Below are 16,923 nucleotides of genomic sequence, written 5' to 3' on the forward strand. Positions count from 1 at the left end.
CCCCACACGAATGTGGCAATAAGGCAATACTAATGGGAGCAATGGCACCAGCTACTATTACGCTTTTTCCGCCACGATTCACGCTCATCGCGTATCCTAGAAACAACGCTTCTAGAATCTTCAATTTCCGTTCTCCTCTCAGGCATTCTATCTCCGCGATGACCACACCTCAAGGACCCTCTTCTACCAAAACGGTGCGTCGAGACGAACTCAATCTTACGTATTGTTCTTTACTATCTGTGGTGCGATTGTGATTTAGATTGGGTGCAGGAGAGAGTGGTGATAAAGGGGAGGGTTCAGGGAGTGTTTTACCGGAACTGGACGATTGAGAATGCCACGCAGTTAGGGTTGAAGGGGTGGGTGCGCAACCGGAAGGACGGCTCTGTGGAGGCTCTCTTCTCCGGGAGTCTTGATGCGGTGCAAGAAATGGAACAGAGGTGTCGACGTGGCCCTCCCGATGCGCTTGTCACGGGGTTTCAGGTTTTTCCCTCCGATGATGACCCTGGTACCGGATTTCACCGCAAAGCAACGGTTTGATCTTCGATCATTCGAATCAATTCGGTAATTTCCCTCCTGCCACCGACCTAGAGGTAGTGAATCTCTGTGCACCTATCTTGTTTTACGCTGTGGTGGTGTATAGATTGTGTATGGAGAAGAATAAGTAAATTTAGGTTTTAGTCTCGTGGTAATTGCTCGCAGGATGCAATTTTAGTATTCAGGCTCTAATTTAGTAACTCTCTGTAGTTTCCTTCCAATGATTAAGTTAATAATCGTAATTATGGGCTTGGTTAATGCATTAGTTCCTTAAGTTGCAGGTGTGAAGGTACTATACTTTGAGCTTGTTTCATTGTAGGATACGAAAATAGAAAGAAAGTTAATAAACTTCTCGACAAGTATTTATAGAAGAATGAATGAAATATTTTTTTTAAGTTAAAATTAGTTTATCTTTAGAAATGTGTCATGTTAATATAATATCTTTCAACGGAGATATAAAGAATTGGCTAGGTATTTTCCAGTGTGGTTGGTGGCATGTTGTATAGTTTTGTTTATCATTCCATTCATATGGTTTCATTAGCTTGTGTGCTTTTCTCAAATTTCGTTCAAAAGGTAGACATTATGGGACATAAAAAGGTAGGAGAGTGATGATGTTTTGTTCCCTTTGAACTCCTAAACTGGCTGTAAGTTTGCGTTATTATGTGTGGTCTCTGAGGGCTGTAAACCAAATGGGTAGTTTAGTATGGTCATCGGCATTTAACTGTCTGATGTGGATAAGTTTTTAATTTACATTAAGATGCTATACTAATTAATTAGTCCTAATGTTTTGAAACCAAACTTCTATTTATATGAGCATCTCTAATACTTATTTGAAGAAAATTTCATTGAAATAGCACCATTCTTTTTATTTTTCCATGGTAGCACATTCTACACATTATTTACATAGGTAAACTTTCTTGTGCAAGTTTGAATTTTTGAATTTGCGCAATGGTTCTCGTTGAGGGAAGAAAGTGTTGGAATTCTGTCTTGAAAACATGTTGGATTTTGGCTTTCGAGAACCGAATTTTGACGTTGCTTTCTTAATATTTTAAGAATTGTTTTAAAAGGGGAAAGAAAAAAATTTAAAAATAAAAATAACTTCAATAATTATAAATTCATAGACGTAATAATTATTTTAAAAAAATATTTATATAGAGGAATAATTAATCAAAAAATAATTATTTAAATAAGTATGTGAATAATGATAAATAACATTCTTCCCTTTTGTTATTATTATAATTTTTTTAATAATTATGTGTACGGTGATAATTTTGTAAATGACAAAAAATTTTATTAAAAATAAAATCTCTATAATTATTTATTAAACTTGAAATGTTAATTGTTATTAACGTTTGAGTGTGATTATAAGTTGTTTTAATAAATATGCAAGAAATCAATATTTAGAAAACATTCTTAATAATTTTATATGTGAGAAATCGATATAAATGACTTTTATATGGACATCAATTTCAATAAAAAAACATAATGTTAAACATCGTAATGTGAAAAAAATGGATTTGATTTGTTTTCTTATTAATTTTTGTCAATATAATAATTTTCAAATTAACTTTTTATTATTATGTTTTATATTTAACGAATATTGTATTTGATAATTCAATTGTTCTTTTTGGAATCGATATCCGTTCTTAGGGACAATGGTCCTTGTAAGATTGATATACACTTATAATGACAAATTATGTGCACTTATAGTAAAAAATCATCAAATTTTTGAGTTTTTTTATAAATAAAATAAATAAAATGAGTATTTCATGCTTCAAAGTCTTAAAAAAAAAATTTCAAAGCATATCTACCGACATTATAAAAAAAATCCTATATCACCTAGAATAATATAAATATTACAATAAGGACTTATAAGAATTGTGATAAAAACGTAAATTGGTTAGTGAAATTGGGACAATAAACTTTATCTTAATAAAGAAACTTGAATGATTGGACTATTCATCCTATAAAAAGTTTCCAAAAAAGGTATGCTCTGGCATATTTAAAATCATTTTTTTACCATTGACAGATCCATCAATGACATACAAAGATGTCATCCCCCACCTATTAGTCATTGTCTGCATACTCTTTACTTCTCACAATTACTAAACTTTTCTCTTTGCCCTTCCTGTTGATATGATGATGAAACTGCTTTGCAATATGACTTCCTTCACTACTTTGTGGCTACAGCCCAATGTTATTAAAAACGGACTCCAACTCTAAAAATTTCTGTTGTTGACATTGTAGAAGTCATGCGTTATAATTGGTCCAAACAGTCATATCCCTCTTAAAATTAACATTGTTTAAGTTATTGATTAACACTTCTGGTGCTTTCTCCCACTCAAATCTACTTCTTCTCCACTCTAAGTCTCATGTCCATCCTCTTTCATTTCATCTCACAACTTTCCCCACTCACTTTTCATGATCATTCGAAATAGAATATAGTATGAAAAACACACCTTGAGTTAATTGTTTTAGTTAAAGTCTTAAAAAATACATTTTTAAAAAATATTATTTTTAACAAGCAATTTATTCATATCCATAATTTTTTAGAGTTTATTCATTTGGGTAAAGTTCTGGAGAAATGTAAATATTTCAAGAATGTTAAAAGTTCCCAAAAGCAAATGGTTCTCCTACTACACTACTAAGATAAGTCTTGTGAACCTTAACCTTTAGTCTAGATAAGTTCAAAATTAAACATACATATATACACATCAGTGTTGTCTCTTCTACTACTGAAACTCTAAATTAATTTCAGTTTCCCATCTATTAAGCTAATTCAACCCCTAAGCCAAAAAGAAAAATAATTCAAGAGTACTTGCTACAGCTTTGTGAATTTGTATAAAAGACTTTGTATTTGTTTTGATTTGTTTCAATAGCAACAAATTAAATTAATTACTCCATTAAAGACAAGTTTATCTATATGGTGGACTGCTTGTGCCTGATTAAGTCAGTGTTATATTCTTTAACCTTATTCTATTTGTTGTTATATAAAAATGTCAGTCATGGTGGCCAAGTAGTTAGAGAGATTACAGAGGAACTTCTTATGGGGATGAGGCTCAGAAGGAAGGAAGGTAGTGTGGGTTTCGTGGAAAAAAGTTTGTGAATCAAAGGAGATGGGAGGGCTAGGAATGTTAGAGATAAGTAAGTTCAATGTTTCTCTTTTAGGAAAGTGGATATGATGGTTGGGCACCGACAAAAAAGGTTTGTGGATAAAGGTGTTGGAATCAAAGTACGGAGGTTGGAGAAACCTAAGGACTTAAAGGATTAGTAGGTCAAACTCCTTGTGGTGGAGAGATTTGAAGGAAATCTGGAGGTTTGAGGGTTGGAAAAGAAATTTTGAGGATAACTTTTTTAGGGAGGTCGAGAATGGGAGAGAGATAATTTTGTGGGAGGATAAATGGCTGGGTAATGAGATTCTAAAAGATAAGTTTCCGAGACTTTTTTTCTATTTGTTTTGGCAAGGAAGACAAGTTGTGGCAAGGAAGAGAGTGGATCAACAATCTTGAGTAGGTATGGAAGATAGGATGAGGAGTCTGTTTGATTGGAAAAAGCATTAGGAGCAAGAACTGATAATACTAATGGGAAGCAAGAATATCAATGTGGAAAATGAGAATATGTGGGTGATGACTTTTTACGGCAAGTGCACCGTGTTTGTCAAAAGTAATAATTGTCCCTAAGGACGGATATCGATCCCACAAGGAACAATGAATTATCGAGTACAATATCCACTAAATATAACAACAGAACAATAAAAAGAGTTTGAAGTGATGATGTTGACACTGATCAATAAGAAAACAAACAAAGAATTAGTTGCTTCAATTGGAAAAATAGGGATTAGTTTTCATCTCTTTTCACTCTCATGTATTTTGATTAGCATGTTAATATTAAGTTCTTCGATTGAAATTGATGCACGTAGAAAATTCATTTATATCGATCTCTCGCATATAAAATTCTTAAGAATGTTTCCTAAATATCGATATCTCGCATACTTATAAAAACAACTTAGAAATCACACTTAGAAGTTAATGACAATTAACATTTCAAGTCTATCTCTAGCACTCAAATATGCTAAGTATTGATGTTTAGATCTGAACCCTAAAAATACCTCTCGGTCAGGTTTAAGATTCTCAATTTGTCACGGAAAGTTAAAAGTAAAACAACAATACCAACAATCAATCAAGAACTGAATATTAATATATAAAATATCACCTCAATACATAAGAGTTTGAGCAGATTACTCTCAATCCCAAATGATAGAATTAGCCACACATACTTCTAGCACCTTCCATTCTCCCAATTGGGTTACAATTCACTCTATGGTGTTTTCCTCTCAATCTGGCACACTACAATTGAGCCTCTAGCCCTCTATTTATCCTAGTTTTCTAGGGTTAGGTTGCTTCCTATGTCGCGCTAATGGGCTAAATGATAAAACATAAAAAAAAGCTCAATCTTTCTTTGCATCTTTTTCCATTCTATGACCTTCTATCTTTATCTTTTTAGCTCAAATCATTCATCTTAAATCCAAATCTCCAATCTTCCTTAGAATTATGCAATTAACACCAAATTTGGGAATAAAATACTCTTATTCAAATAAAAATCATAACAAATATAAAAAGGTATAAATTCATAAATTAGGGATTATTTTATATGTAAATTAGCAATAAATCCTCATAAGTGCCTATATTTTAATATGAAATATTACTGAAATTAGACACTTATCAGTGGGTGTGGAAAGAAATACGACAAAGTTTACAGTCAAATTTGTGTATAATATTCTAAAAGGTGTAGAACAGAGGGAAGGAGTCACTATGTATGAAGGGTTTTGGAGGATTAAGGCCCAACCATCAGCTCATTTGACAGCATGGCGGGTGCTGGAGGATAAAATAGTATCTAAAGTAAATCTGGTGAATGGGGGGATAACTTTGGAGAGTAGCATTTGTATATGTGTGGGGAGGGAGCGGAAACAACGTCACATCTTTTTTGTATCTGTAGGGTAGCTTGGTTGGTTTGGTCAAAATGCTATGAGTGGGTGGGTTTGGCATCGACGATTCATCATGAGCCAAAAATGCATTTCTCACAGTTTAGGATGATTGAGGAAAGTGAATCTGTCAATCAAATATGGTTATGTGTGTATAGCATAATAGGAGAACTATGGAAACAAAAGAATAAGAAGATGTTTAGAAATGAAAATGTAGACCATCTTGAAATCTTCACGATGGAACAACTGAATGTTTGGTCATAGGTAACTGTGAAGGTACGATTAACATGTTTTTCTTACTCCGATTGGTGTCTCTGATCAGTTGTCTATATGAGGTCTATCAAAATTAATAAAGGTTAGATATGTGAGTGACAAAACAAAGGTAGGGTCGGAAGAGCACGATCTCTTTAGATTGAGGTGATGTAGTCCAGTCCCGAACCCGTCGAATGTCGGTGGACTGCTCGAGCTGCTCCCGTGACGAAAGCAGGTCGTTGCGTGCAGGTCAGGGGACGGATTGGGAACGGACCCTTCAAAGTGTTTTGTAACTAGGGTGCGAAGGTAGATGCAATTGTCTTGCAACTCTATGTTGGGTAGTTCGCAGTTCAAGCTTAGTTTTCAAAGGATGTTTTAGGTGTAGTGGTGCTTTTTGATTTCTTGTATAAGGATTGAGGTATCCCTAAAATACCTCTATTAATTATTTTTTTTACTGATAAAAAAAACTAATTACTCCAGATGATTTTAAAATTCATTTGCAAATCAACATCAAAGATTCAATTCATTAACATGCATATAACGCAATTTCTCATAGTACCAAATTAAATCTCAAGGGTATCGACTCAGAGTTACAACTAAAAACCTATATCACAACCTAATGTTGATAGGTTCATAGTAATCTACCAAATTATAACAAGAAAAAAACAATTTTTTTTACTTAAATGATGTAATTTTAAAATTGTATTGACTAAATCAAGTTGTTTCCATTTCAACATTTTACTTTTAAAATTTGAATTCCGTTTGAAACATTCACTTTAGCCTAAAAAAATCAAACTCTTAGATTGTAGTAGTTGAACATATACATTATAAGAATAAGGGGACAACAAATTCTAGCTAGGCCCTCCCTCAAAGATAAGAGGATCCCTCAAATAATGGCAAATTACCAATAAATGCAATGCATGGAAACACGTCATCCACTGTATGTAACCTATAGAGTCAAGAAATTCCGCGTTTGCTCTTTAGCATAAATAGACAAACTCTGAATACAACACCAAGTTCTAAAACTTCTAACTCTTTAATTCACTATTTTTCATCAGAAGAAAACAAATCGAGATGCTTAGGTATTTTGTTGGGAGGATAGAAAAGGGTCTTTCACTGCTTGTAGCTAGAAGGCCTGCATTCAGCAACTTCAGTGAAGATGGTGCCCCAACTGAGGCACCATATGATGTTATGGAAGGTTATTTTGCTGTTCTTGCAATGAAGGGTAAGGAAACAAAAAGGTTTATTGTTGGGTTAGATTACTTGTCTGATCCTGCCTTCTTGGGATTGTTGGACCAAGCTCAAGAAGAGTATGGTTTCCGACACCAAGGAGCTCTTGCTCTCCCTTGTCGACCTCAGGAGTTACAGAAGATTCTAGAAGCCCCAAAAGCATAGCCAAAGATAGGAATGAATCGATTGTTATCTTCCATTGTAGAGAACAAGTGTTAGGAACAAAATCTAATTACGAGTTGCTTTCTGTATCTCCAAACATGATCGTGTTCTTTCAATGAAAAAATAACAGAAGAATATATTAAATTACAACTATTTTGGGTGGCTTTAAAACTTTTTATTTTGCCAAGTCAATTACTAAGTTGTGAACGAGAAATACCCAAACTCGTTCAAGAGGAAAAAGAAAGAACATATAAGGGAAACACAATTACCAAGATTGACGCATCAGTCCAAAACATTTGATTTTATCATCCAAGCTTTCACTTATAGATGGTTTAAATTAATTTTCCAAGTTAGTATATTACTTTAGGGTTAAAAGACAAAAAAATCCAACTGTACATTTTGTCGGAGAGATTATATCCTGTACAGTATTTGTAGAGTAACTGTGAAGAAAAAAAAATCTTATGAAAGTAACTTGAGAACAGAAGTACATATAACTTTGTGGCACCATAGCTTCTGATTCTCTTCTCAGCCAGATTTTGATCTTTGAAGACATGAGTTCATACTTTCATACAAATTATTATTACTTGTGAACTTTGCAGTTGAGAAGAATCATATCCTATTTAAATATGTTAAGCTCAAAATCACAAAAAAAGAAGAACCTGGATTTCAGCTTCATAAGCCTAACATATACCAGCATTTCTGCTGACACACTTCCCCCAATCAGGTGAACCTCTAGCAGCATCAGCATAAAATTTCAACAAATCATGACCTAGTGGAGTAAAAATAACCTGATTCATCCGGGTTTTTTTTATCATTTTGGGAAGTTGGTACTTTTTCCAATTGAGGAAAATTTAAACAAATGAATATAGGGGGCAATTCTGTACCCTTACAAAGCCAAACGCCAGACCACTAGTACTGTACATAGTCCCCACCCTAATATTCGTAGTCTTTCTTCTTTTATGATTTCTGATGCTGCTTCCTTCTCTAATATATCAGTAATAATTTAGCTCTTCCTCTAGAATTAGCGATTGATCACCACCACCCTACACACCTTCACTATATGCATACCATCTTCTACAAACATTTCATTTTCTTTTGAAACAGTGCTAAACTTTCCTAGCTTATAGTCATAGTAGAATTTCAAAATTTCTCAACCAAAAGATTCAATTTTTTCCCCTTCTAATTACACAGTTCATTCTTTATTTTATTCATTTATATGTGGAAAATTCTCATGAGTTGAGATGGCCGAGTTGGTCTAAGGCGCCAGATTAAGGTTCTGGTCCGAAAGGGCGTGGGTTTCAAATCCCACTCTCAACAGTCTTTTTTTATTTTTAATCTTTACTAAAAATATTCTATTTTTTAAATATTTCAAAATTAGAAGTTACTGATTGTAATTGAGTTCATTTAGGATGGGAAAGTTGGGAATATAATAAAAATGGTTACCATAAAATGCTGATATTCTTAATAAAATTATTTTGACTGATAAAGAGAATGAGAGAGATTTTTTTATAAAAAAAAATAGAAATAAAAAGTAATAGCTGGGAATATAATAAGTGTGCTAAAATGGTAACCATACAATGCTGATATTCGTAATAAAATTGTCTTGACTGATAAAAGGATTGAGAAATATTATTTTTTTTCAAAAAAAAACAAACATTGAATGTGAAGATATTAGAGGTGTTAAAAATCCATGTACAAAGCCAAATAAATAAATAAAAAAACAAAAAGATGGCCGCACCCAAATCCGTGGACACTACGCTTTGGGTTCTTCAAGATGGAATTTATGTGCTTAAGCAACAACTTATTTTTGTAATGATCTTTTCTCTCAATTTCTTTCATTTATCTGTCAGTCTTTTAAGAAACAGAAAACAGGCATTATTTTGTATTCTATTGTACATAAAAGACTAGTTTTGAACAATTAGTTCCATCTAATAAGAGTGAGGAAGTTCTTATGAAAACAGACAAATTTAATAGTTTTGAACAATTGTTTTTGGGTCAATGATTGAGTAAGTTTAAACACAAGGAAGAAAGTGAGAGGAGGAGAGAGAGAGATAGAGAAAGAGTTTCTAGATTCAAAATTAAACTCTAATTTTTGAAAAAGCCCTAGGATTTTCTAAGGGTGAGAGAGTTTATAAATCACGCTATCAATAACACACCTAACTGCTACATACAAAATTTTGTCTGTTGCATTTATAATCTTGACCTTCTCAAAATCATTACATATATCATTGACTCGCCAACAGTAACCGTTAAAGATCCAACAAATGCAAGAACTGAATGAGCCAAAGGTTGCATTAAATGACATGTGGAATGCCTCCCAGTCCTACCTGGCTTAGACACCCAATCATGGAGATATATTGCGTGTTCTTGCCTCAAAATCCAATTCTACTTATTCCTGCAATAATCTGCAACCTCAATATAAATTGTGGTTGTAGTTTATTGTGAAAATTTGTGAGAAAATAGTTGTTGATGCAGCTGAAATTGCAGCAGCTGAAAAAGGATTGAAATGAGCAGTGATTCTTTACAGTGTGATTATAATTGTGATGCGTTTTAAAATCATGGTTTAGACTAAATCCAATGTTGAGATTTCATAAATCAAGTTTCCAGTTATGTTTTTTCTTTCATTGGCAAAGAAATATATGTTTTTTCTTTCATTGGCAAAGAAATATACCGAAATATAGTGATATTAGGATTTGGTCTGATCCTAAAACTTTCGTTGTAATTCATTGTATCATAGCGTTTTTGTTGTCCATGATGAAGAAATACATAATAATCGAGTGGAGACTCTAATAAAGATTCTCAAAATCCTTGATTGCGAAGGTATTATTCAAGGGTCATCCACATTCTGGACCAGGAAAATCGCTAAGAGATGTTGATGACGAAATGAAACACCAATAGTGGTGCCACTTGCCAGAAGGTGTTAAATTAGAGGTAAGTTTTTGGGGGTAATGGTAGCTATCATGAAAAGAGTCCCATTTATTTTCCTTCGATGATGTGCAAACATATCAATACATCTGAAAAGGATAGTTTCCAGTATCACCTAATCATGCAGAAAAATATAAAACAAAAGAAGGGCACAAATACAAGATGCCAAGGCTTATAAGAAAAGAAATCACAGTGCTACTCAATTTACACGAATATTGCACGGGTGATACTCACGGAGACACCGCGTAAGAAATACACGCCAATTGTCTATATGTGAGTCCAGAAGGTTGAAAAAGACCGTCAAAACGTTGCATTAAGTGTGCATGTTTTGCACCAATAAGCAAAAGGCTCCCACAGTAGTAACTCTCAAGAATTTTTACGTATTGCTTCTTCATCTCATCCTCCTTCTCATCTCATTATAAATATCCACACTCCATAATCATGAAACTGCAACCTCATCTATCAAAAGAACCTTTTCCAACCATTATCAAGATTTTAATTAATTAAGATATATACATTATATTACAAAGTTCATGATGCTTTTGTCTTTCTTTAGCAAGATTCACGATGGTCTCTCAGAAGTCTTAGCACCAATAAGGAGATCACTAACACAGATTATCAACGAAGATCCACTGCATGCATCAGCACAAGTGCCAGATGACGTTTCGGAAGGACACTTTGTGGTTGTTGCTAACAAGGGTGAAGAAACCAAACGGTTTGTTGTGGAGTTGCACTATTTGTCTAACCCTGCATTTTTGGAACTGCTGGAGCGTGCTAGAGAAGAGTATGGTTTCCAGCAAAAGGGGGTTTTGGAAATTCCCTGCCTCCCTCAAGAACTACAGAAGATTCTAGAAGAACGAAGGGATGAAAGTGTGGGAGATGAAAGCAAATTACCAGATTCAATTCAAATGAGTGACTGTAGCACTATCTCCTGCAATTGACTCGTGAAGTTGAACAAATTTGTAGAATTTATTACTTTAATAATTCGATTCAAATCAGCCGTCTTGCTTGAGACTGCGGAGGTAGGCTACTAATAATTCAGTAGTGTCAAATTGCTAATGGCTCCATATAAGCATGACTTCACTGCACCAATCAGTTGAGGGTCAAACTTCTTTTTGATTTAGCTTGGTGCAACAACTACAACCCTTTTAATTTCTTCCTATTTGAATTGTAAGTTGCAGTAACATTATTCTTAAAAAAATCATCACCAAAGTTTGATTAATAAATATAATTCATTGAAATAACTATTTAGGGTTTGTATACATAACTCCGGTCTTAACTTTGATTCATAACAAAATATAATTTATAAAAAGGAAAATAAAGCAAATCCAAGATCTATAAAAAGTCCCTGAATTTTGGCTTCAATAGATCACATGGACCACTACAGCAGCAACAGTGATGGCAGATGACATAAGGTAAGAAAAAAAGTTAATTCGCTGCTGCATTTTTTCTTGAGACTATTAGTGTAACCTACAGAAGAATCTGACTTTAGACAGAGGAAAAGCTCCTATCCTTCCTTACAAGCCCTGAAGGACAGAAGAAAGTAAGAGAGGAGAAAAATCTATAAATAACTCCGATTTAATGCAGTCGAGATTCGTAGTCAGTGCTATTTGGCTACCACCATATATGTTGTACAATCAAAATCTAACAATTGAGATTTTAATATCACCAAATCTGACCTCACTTGCAAGTATTCATATGGGGATCTGATATCTTTTTTTATCGGCAAGGTCTGATGTCATAATATTATATAGATATATATAAAAATTCGTATATCGTAATAAATATATAACCAAGATTTTACACACCAAACTTAAGAACATTTTTCTGTGATATCGTTCTCTTTTTTAAATTTTGATTTATAAAGATAGAATGATTTTATGTTTCAATTTTCTGCAATGTTTTTATGCCTCATATTTGGCTATAAGATGTTGATATCTTTATTTAAGCATGGTAATATATGGGAAGTATATATCAGTATCCAATGTTAGACCTTATTCTATGCATTAATTCAAGTATTTTTTGCAGCATTTTGTTCATCGCCGTAATACTATAAAATTATGCATAAATGAGCTCAAACCTTTGCTATTCAGATATCAGAGAACAAATTATGCAGAAGAGAAATCATTAGCAATATGCAGGTCTTCTCCCACCTTATCAACGCATTCTTTTCTACTGTTTATTTATTATTGATTTCTTAAAAATGCTCAAGGAAGGAGGACTTTTACGTTTGTACTCTTCCAAGGATCCATGTAGTTTATGCATTATTGCACTCACTTGTCCCAGGCCCCTACGACCCTACTGCACATACGTACAATGAAAGGGTTTTTCTGCATTCACACTGCAATTCGCTGACATGATATAATTATTACTAAAAGATAATAGTAAAAACATGTATTCCAATGAATGAACAATATGATAATTACAAGTCAAGAAACACATCTCACAGCAACGCTTTCTCTCCCTTTTGGGATTTTAACTGTTATCAGCATATGCATGCTTTAAGATTTTAACTCATCAAATAATGAGAAGGATACAATGTCTGATAACACCCCACTAGCAAGTTGTTCACCATCTACACTCAGGAAATTATGAATGCGTGTCGTTCTCGCCATAAATAACCTTGCAGGTAGACTCCCCTAGCTTTTGAATTCAGAGGGTTGCAAGTTCAGTAGGTGACGATTCTATGAAGAAAAAAAAAATGATCATGTCAGGGAAGGATATTTAGTTGTTGCAATCAACAGTTGAGAAACAAAAAATTGAATGAGCAAATTGGAGTCAAAATAGAAAATTTATGAATGGTTAAACTCTTTTTTATTCAAGTTTTTAATATAACTACGTATTTATAATTGTTTACCATGAGATTACCATTTGAGCTTGAGTGATTTTGTTGCACTCAGACAGTAACGAGGTCTTGCAGTCCCTTGTCGGCCTAAGAAATTGCAGAAGATGGTAGATTGTCGGAGAATGCACAGCACAGTGCCCCAAAGATGCCGTAAGGTACCTTGCCCTAATACTGTTAATTTGTTATTAATTTTCCCAAATTTCTATCATTGAAAATCGGATTGAAGTTTTAATTTCTAAGGTTACATATCTACTATTTTTCTTTATTTTTCTTTTGCAATAATAGTCCCTTGATTTAACATAAATTCCTAATTTGACTATAATCCTTACATATGCATTATTTATTTTATTTTTGGTCCAATTGAATTCAATTACGATTCTGTCTAAATTACACTAGATCAAAATTGCATATTCTTTTAACATGACGATAAAGAAATAGAAGAACCAAAATCGACCTAAGAATGGAAGAGGACAAAATATTGTAGTTAGCTAATTTCTAATTATAACTAATTTAGTTAAAATATTTATTGTATTCTTTACTCAATTTATCGCCATTTATTGCAATTAAGAATTGCAGTATAAGAAAAAATATTTTTTTTTCAGATGATTTTTTTATTAATAATTAATTAAAAATGTATTATTACAAAATTGGTTTGACAATATCACTGATCTTACTAATATTCAAGTTATAATTATATTAATAATTTATTGAAGTGATAGTCTTTAGTTTGATAAGGTAAGGATATGTTTAAAATTGCTGCGGTTACTCGTTGTATTTAATCAGGGAAACACATGTTCACTCGTGAATTGCATATAAAAAAAATTGTACAAAGAAAAAAAATGTTTGGTTTTTTTTATTGGCAAAAAAATAAAATAAATTTTGTACTCGGCATTACTTTAATATCAAACGTGATTCCATCTCCAAAAATTTAAGTAAATCAAAACGTGGATAAGGTAAGGATACCTTTCATTTCAATTACAATGTGTACATAAAAAATAACAATAATTATGTATAGTAACATTGTCATCACAAATTTAATGGGAAAATAAATACATTAACTCATTTAAAAGGAAAAAGAATAAATCACAATGTAAATATATTTTTTCAACAATAAATAATAAATAAATATAGATCATTAAGAGGTGACTCAACCCTTATACAAAAATCAAGAAGAAAGATATTATAGGACATCACACATCAATCCATTCCAAACTTCCAAAAAAAATTATTAGTTATTCCTTACCCCAAAACCAACAAAAGAAGTTCTTCCTCGACAACACTTAGAAAATAACAACACATCAAACACCGAAATACATAAACAAACCACCAAACACTAACCTCCAAAAATATTTTAAAACCCCTTTACAAAAAGTACACCACCTTTTAGAATACCATGAACACAACACAAAACCATACATAATCCTTTGCACATTAGTTTTGCTCCTCCATGAAGTCTTTTTCTTTTAATGTGAGACACAAATGCTTTTATTGCATAATATCCAAGCACCAATCAAGATGTAAACCTAGTGGTGGAATCATATGCACCTTTTTGAAAGTCACAATGAAGAAAAACATTTTTGAATCATAAATTAAATTTAAAATATAATCCTTAAGTCGTGTCAGATGAAGATGTCATCGTGTTGCTTGAAAATTGAGTTTTGACCATTTTCACATGATTGAGATTAACATTACCTTTGTTTTGAAACCTAAGTTCATTTTATTTTCAAAATAAAGAATGGTGTCATAAATTTAGTGAATAAAGTTATAGTTGAACATACTATTTAAACTATTACATTGTTAAGCGAAAAAAAATTATACCCTAATTTTCATCTATAACTTTTAATTTGATAAAAGTTTGATAGCTCCTTTTTTTTATATCAGCAAGTAATAAAATAAATCAATAAAGAATTTAACGGACACTCCAACTCTTTTGAAAAAACTCACTCACATAGTCCACAAAGACAAAAGATTCTTACATAAGGTCCTCCAAAATCGAATCCATAATATCATGAGCCTTCCGACAACCTGTATCAAAATACTATACAATGTACTAACTTAGAATTGTTTTCCAAAAATATTGACACAAGAAATTGACCAACCACAATATTTACAATATCAATAGAGGTAAAATGATCAAAATTATTCAAGAAAGCAAGCAATATTTTCTTGCACATATATAAAAACAACAACACCCTCACAACATAAGCTCTATATTAATCATTAGCTCCTTTTGTTAGATCTTGGAGATGTGTGTAGTCTTTTTACATAGGTATATTGTAAGAAGTATATATAAAAAAGGTAGCGTTTTTTTTATGAATGGTGACTCATTAACATTTTTTTAAGGATTGAAGTATACTTAAAATATTTTTTTATTATATTCATTCTTCGTCAATATTTTTTTTATTAAAAAAAACTGATAAAAGTTTGATTCAAAAGTTATTCTAAAAGTCAAAAGTCTTCAATTCTCAACAAAATAAATTATCTATAGAATCTACTAATTGATCCGTAATAAAGATTGAATGAGTGAAATTATAATACTATTGCATAGTCGTAAATGCTCTTTGAATGAATAATGGATCCCTCTTGTAAAGATTTAAATCTATAAAAATATATTATAACATTTTTTAACGTGTTATTTGGACAATAATAATTAGCTTAGTTTTCAAAGTGTGAGATTTATTTCTTTATACCATTTGTCATATTAGTATATAAATATTAGTATATAAGCCGTTAATACTAAAAGATTACTCATTCTAAATATATGCAAAACCAAACAAATTAAATGTGAATTTCACAAAACTATTTATACATAATGTAATATCATTTACTTATATCAACAATAATAAATAAATATGAAACAAGTGATTCAACTCTTATAAAAAAATACACTAAATAAAGTAATATTCACTTAATAACGTATAATTAGACCCATCAAATATACTATTAGGATGTACCCATCAAAGTTTAAATTTAGGTTTAATTCAATTAGGAAACTAATTCATGAAGTGAAAAGAAGGTCTTCTATAGACTAACTTGATCATAGCATTTATCAGCATCAGATTCTGAAAATTCACGAGTATGATGATCGTGACTGTTTACATGAAATATTTATACCATGCAGTGAATATTAACAAAAAAAACACTTAATTAATATGCATTGAATGAGTAGTGAAGAAAAAAATTGATGAAAACTTGAATAAACATACATTTTGCCGACACTTGGAGCATTGGAGAAAGGCACCAAAAACAGTGCAGCGATGAGCCCCTCGGAAACACAACGTACCGAGTACAGACGCAGAGTGCCTACTGGAAAACCCTGCATTAACTCACATTGTTTCTCCAACTTAAGTACCTTCCAATATCGACAATGGTATGTTTTGTTGTTGAGAGGAAATAAATAAATAGTAAAGAAATACAAAAAAAATCAAACTAAATAAGGAATTGTGTTCATTAAAAGGACCTAAAAAGGTAAAATATGATTCATTCTATTCTTTCTTACTTTCTTTTAGTTTTTTTTTAACAATTCTTCTCTCTTTCATCTAACAAAATTATTCTACCTTTTTTTTTTCTATCTATGTACGTTAGACGATTAATAGGATGTTGATGAAACTAAAAAAAGAGTGAATGAAAGGAACTCCATTGATGAATGATAAAACTCTGTAGAAGTATGAATTCTCATTTACTATGAGAAATTATTAATTTATTGACGAAAAATTATTTACAAGTTTGTGTTTATCAATAATTTTTTAATTACCAATGAATAAACATATTTATTGATGAATCTGTGTTTTTCTATCGATAAATATTAAAAATAAAAAATATTATATTTAATAATTATGATAATAATAATATTAATAATTTATTTATTATTAATAATGATTTATTGTAAAAGTAACACTAATAATTTTATTTTATATTAATATATATTATGATGATGATGATGATGATGATGATGATGATGATGATGATGATGATGATGATGATGATGATGATG

General features: G+C 31.8%; 3 protein-coding genes and 1 non-coding gene across 4 annotated transcripts; all 4 read left to right on the forward strand.

Moving 5' to 3' along the window:
- The first annotated feature begins 32 nt into the window (after positions 1-32).
- On the forward strand, positions 33-792 carry LOC137830254 (acylphosphatase family). The gene is made up of 2 exons (XM_068637455.1): positions 33-194; positions 271-792. The coding sequence occupies exons 1-2, from the start codon at positions 33-35 to the stop codon at positions 535-537; spliced, it is 429 nt and encodes a 142-aa protein (XP_068493556.1). The 3' UTR covers positions 538-792.
- A 5,976-nt stretch (positions 793-6,768) lies between these two features.
- Positions 6,769-7,312, forward strand: LOC137830252 (auxin-induced protein X15). The gene has a single exon (XM_068637453.2). The coding sequence runs from the start codon at positions 6,842-6,844 to the stop codon at positions 7,160-7,162; it is 321 nt and encodes a 106-aa protein (XP_068493554.1). The 5' UTR covers positions 6,769-6,841; the 3' UTR covers positions 7,163-7,312.
- A 1,082-nt stretch (positions 7,313-8,394) lies between these two features.
- Positions 8,395-8,476, forward strand: TRNAL-AAG (transfer RNA leucine (anticodon AAG)). Its single transcript has one exon. It is a non-coding gene; the product is annotated as a tRNA-Leu (tRNA).
- A 1,456-nt stretch (positions 8,477-9,932) lies between these two features.
- Positions 9,933-11,246, forward strand: LOC137829420 (auxin-responsive protein SAUR40). The gene has a single exon (XM_090305109.1). The coding sequence runs from the start codon at positions 10,618-10,620 to the stop codon at positions 11,023-11,025; it is 408 nt and encodes a 135-aa protein (XP_090161235.1). The 5' UTR covers positions 9,933-10,617; the 3' UTR covers positions 11,026-11,246.
- Positions 11,247-16,923: the final 5,677 nt, after the last annotated feature.

This window comes from Phaseolus vulgaris, chromosome 7, assembly GCF_051622355.1.
Source record: "Phaseolus vulgaris cultivar YP4 chromosome 7, ASM5162235v1, whole genome shotgun sequence".
Lineage (NCBI taxonomy): Eukaryota > Viridiplantae > Streptophyta > Magnoliopsida > Fabales > Fabaceae > Phaseolus > Phaseolus vulgaris.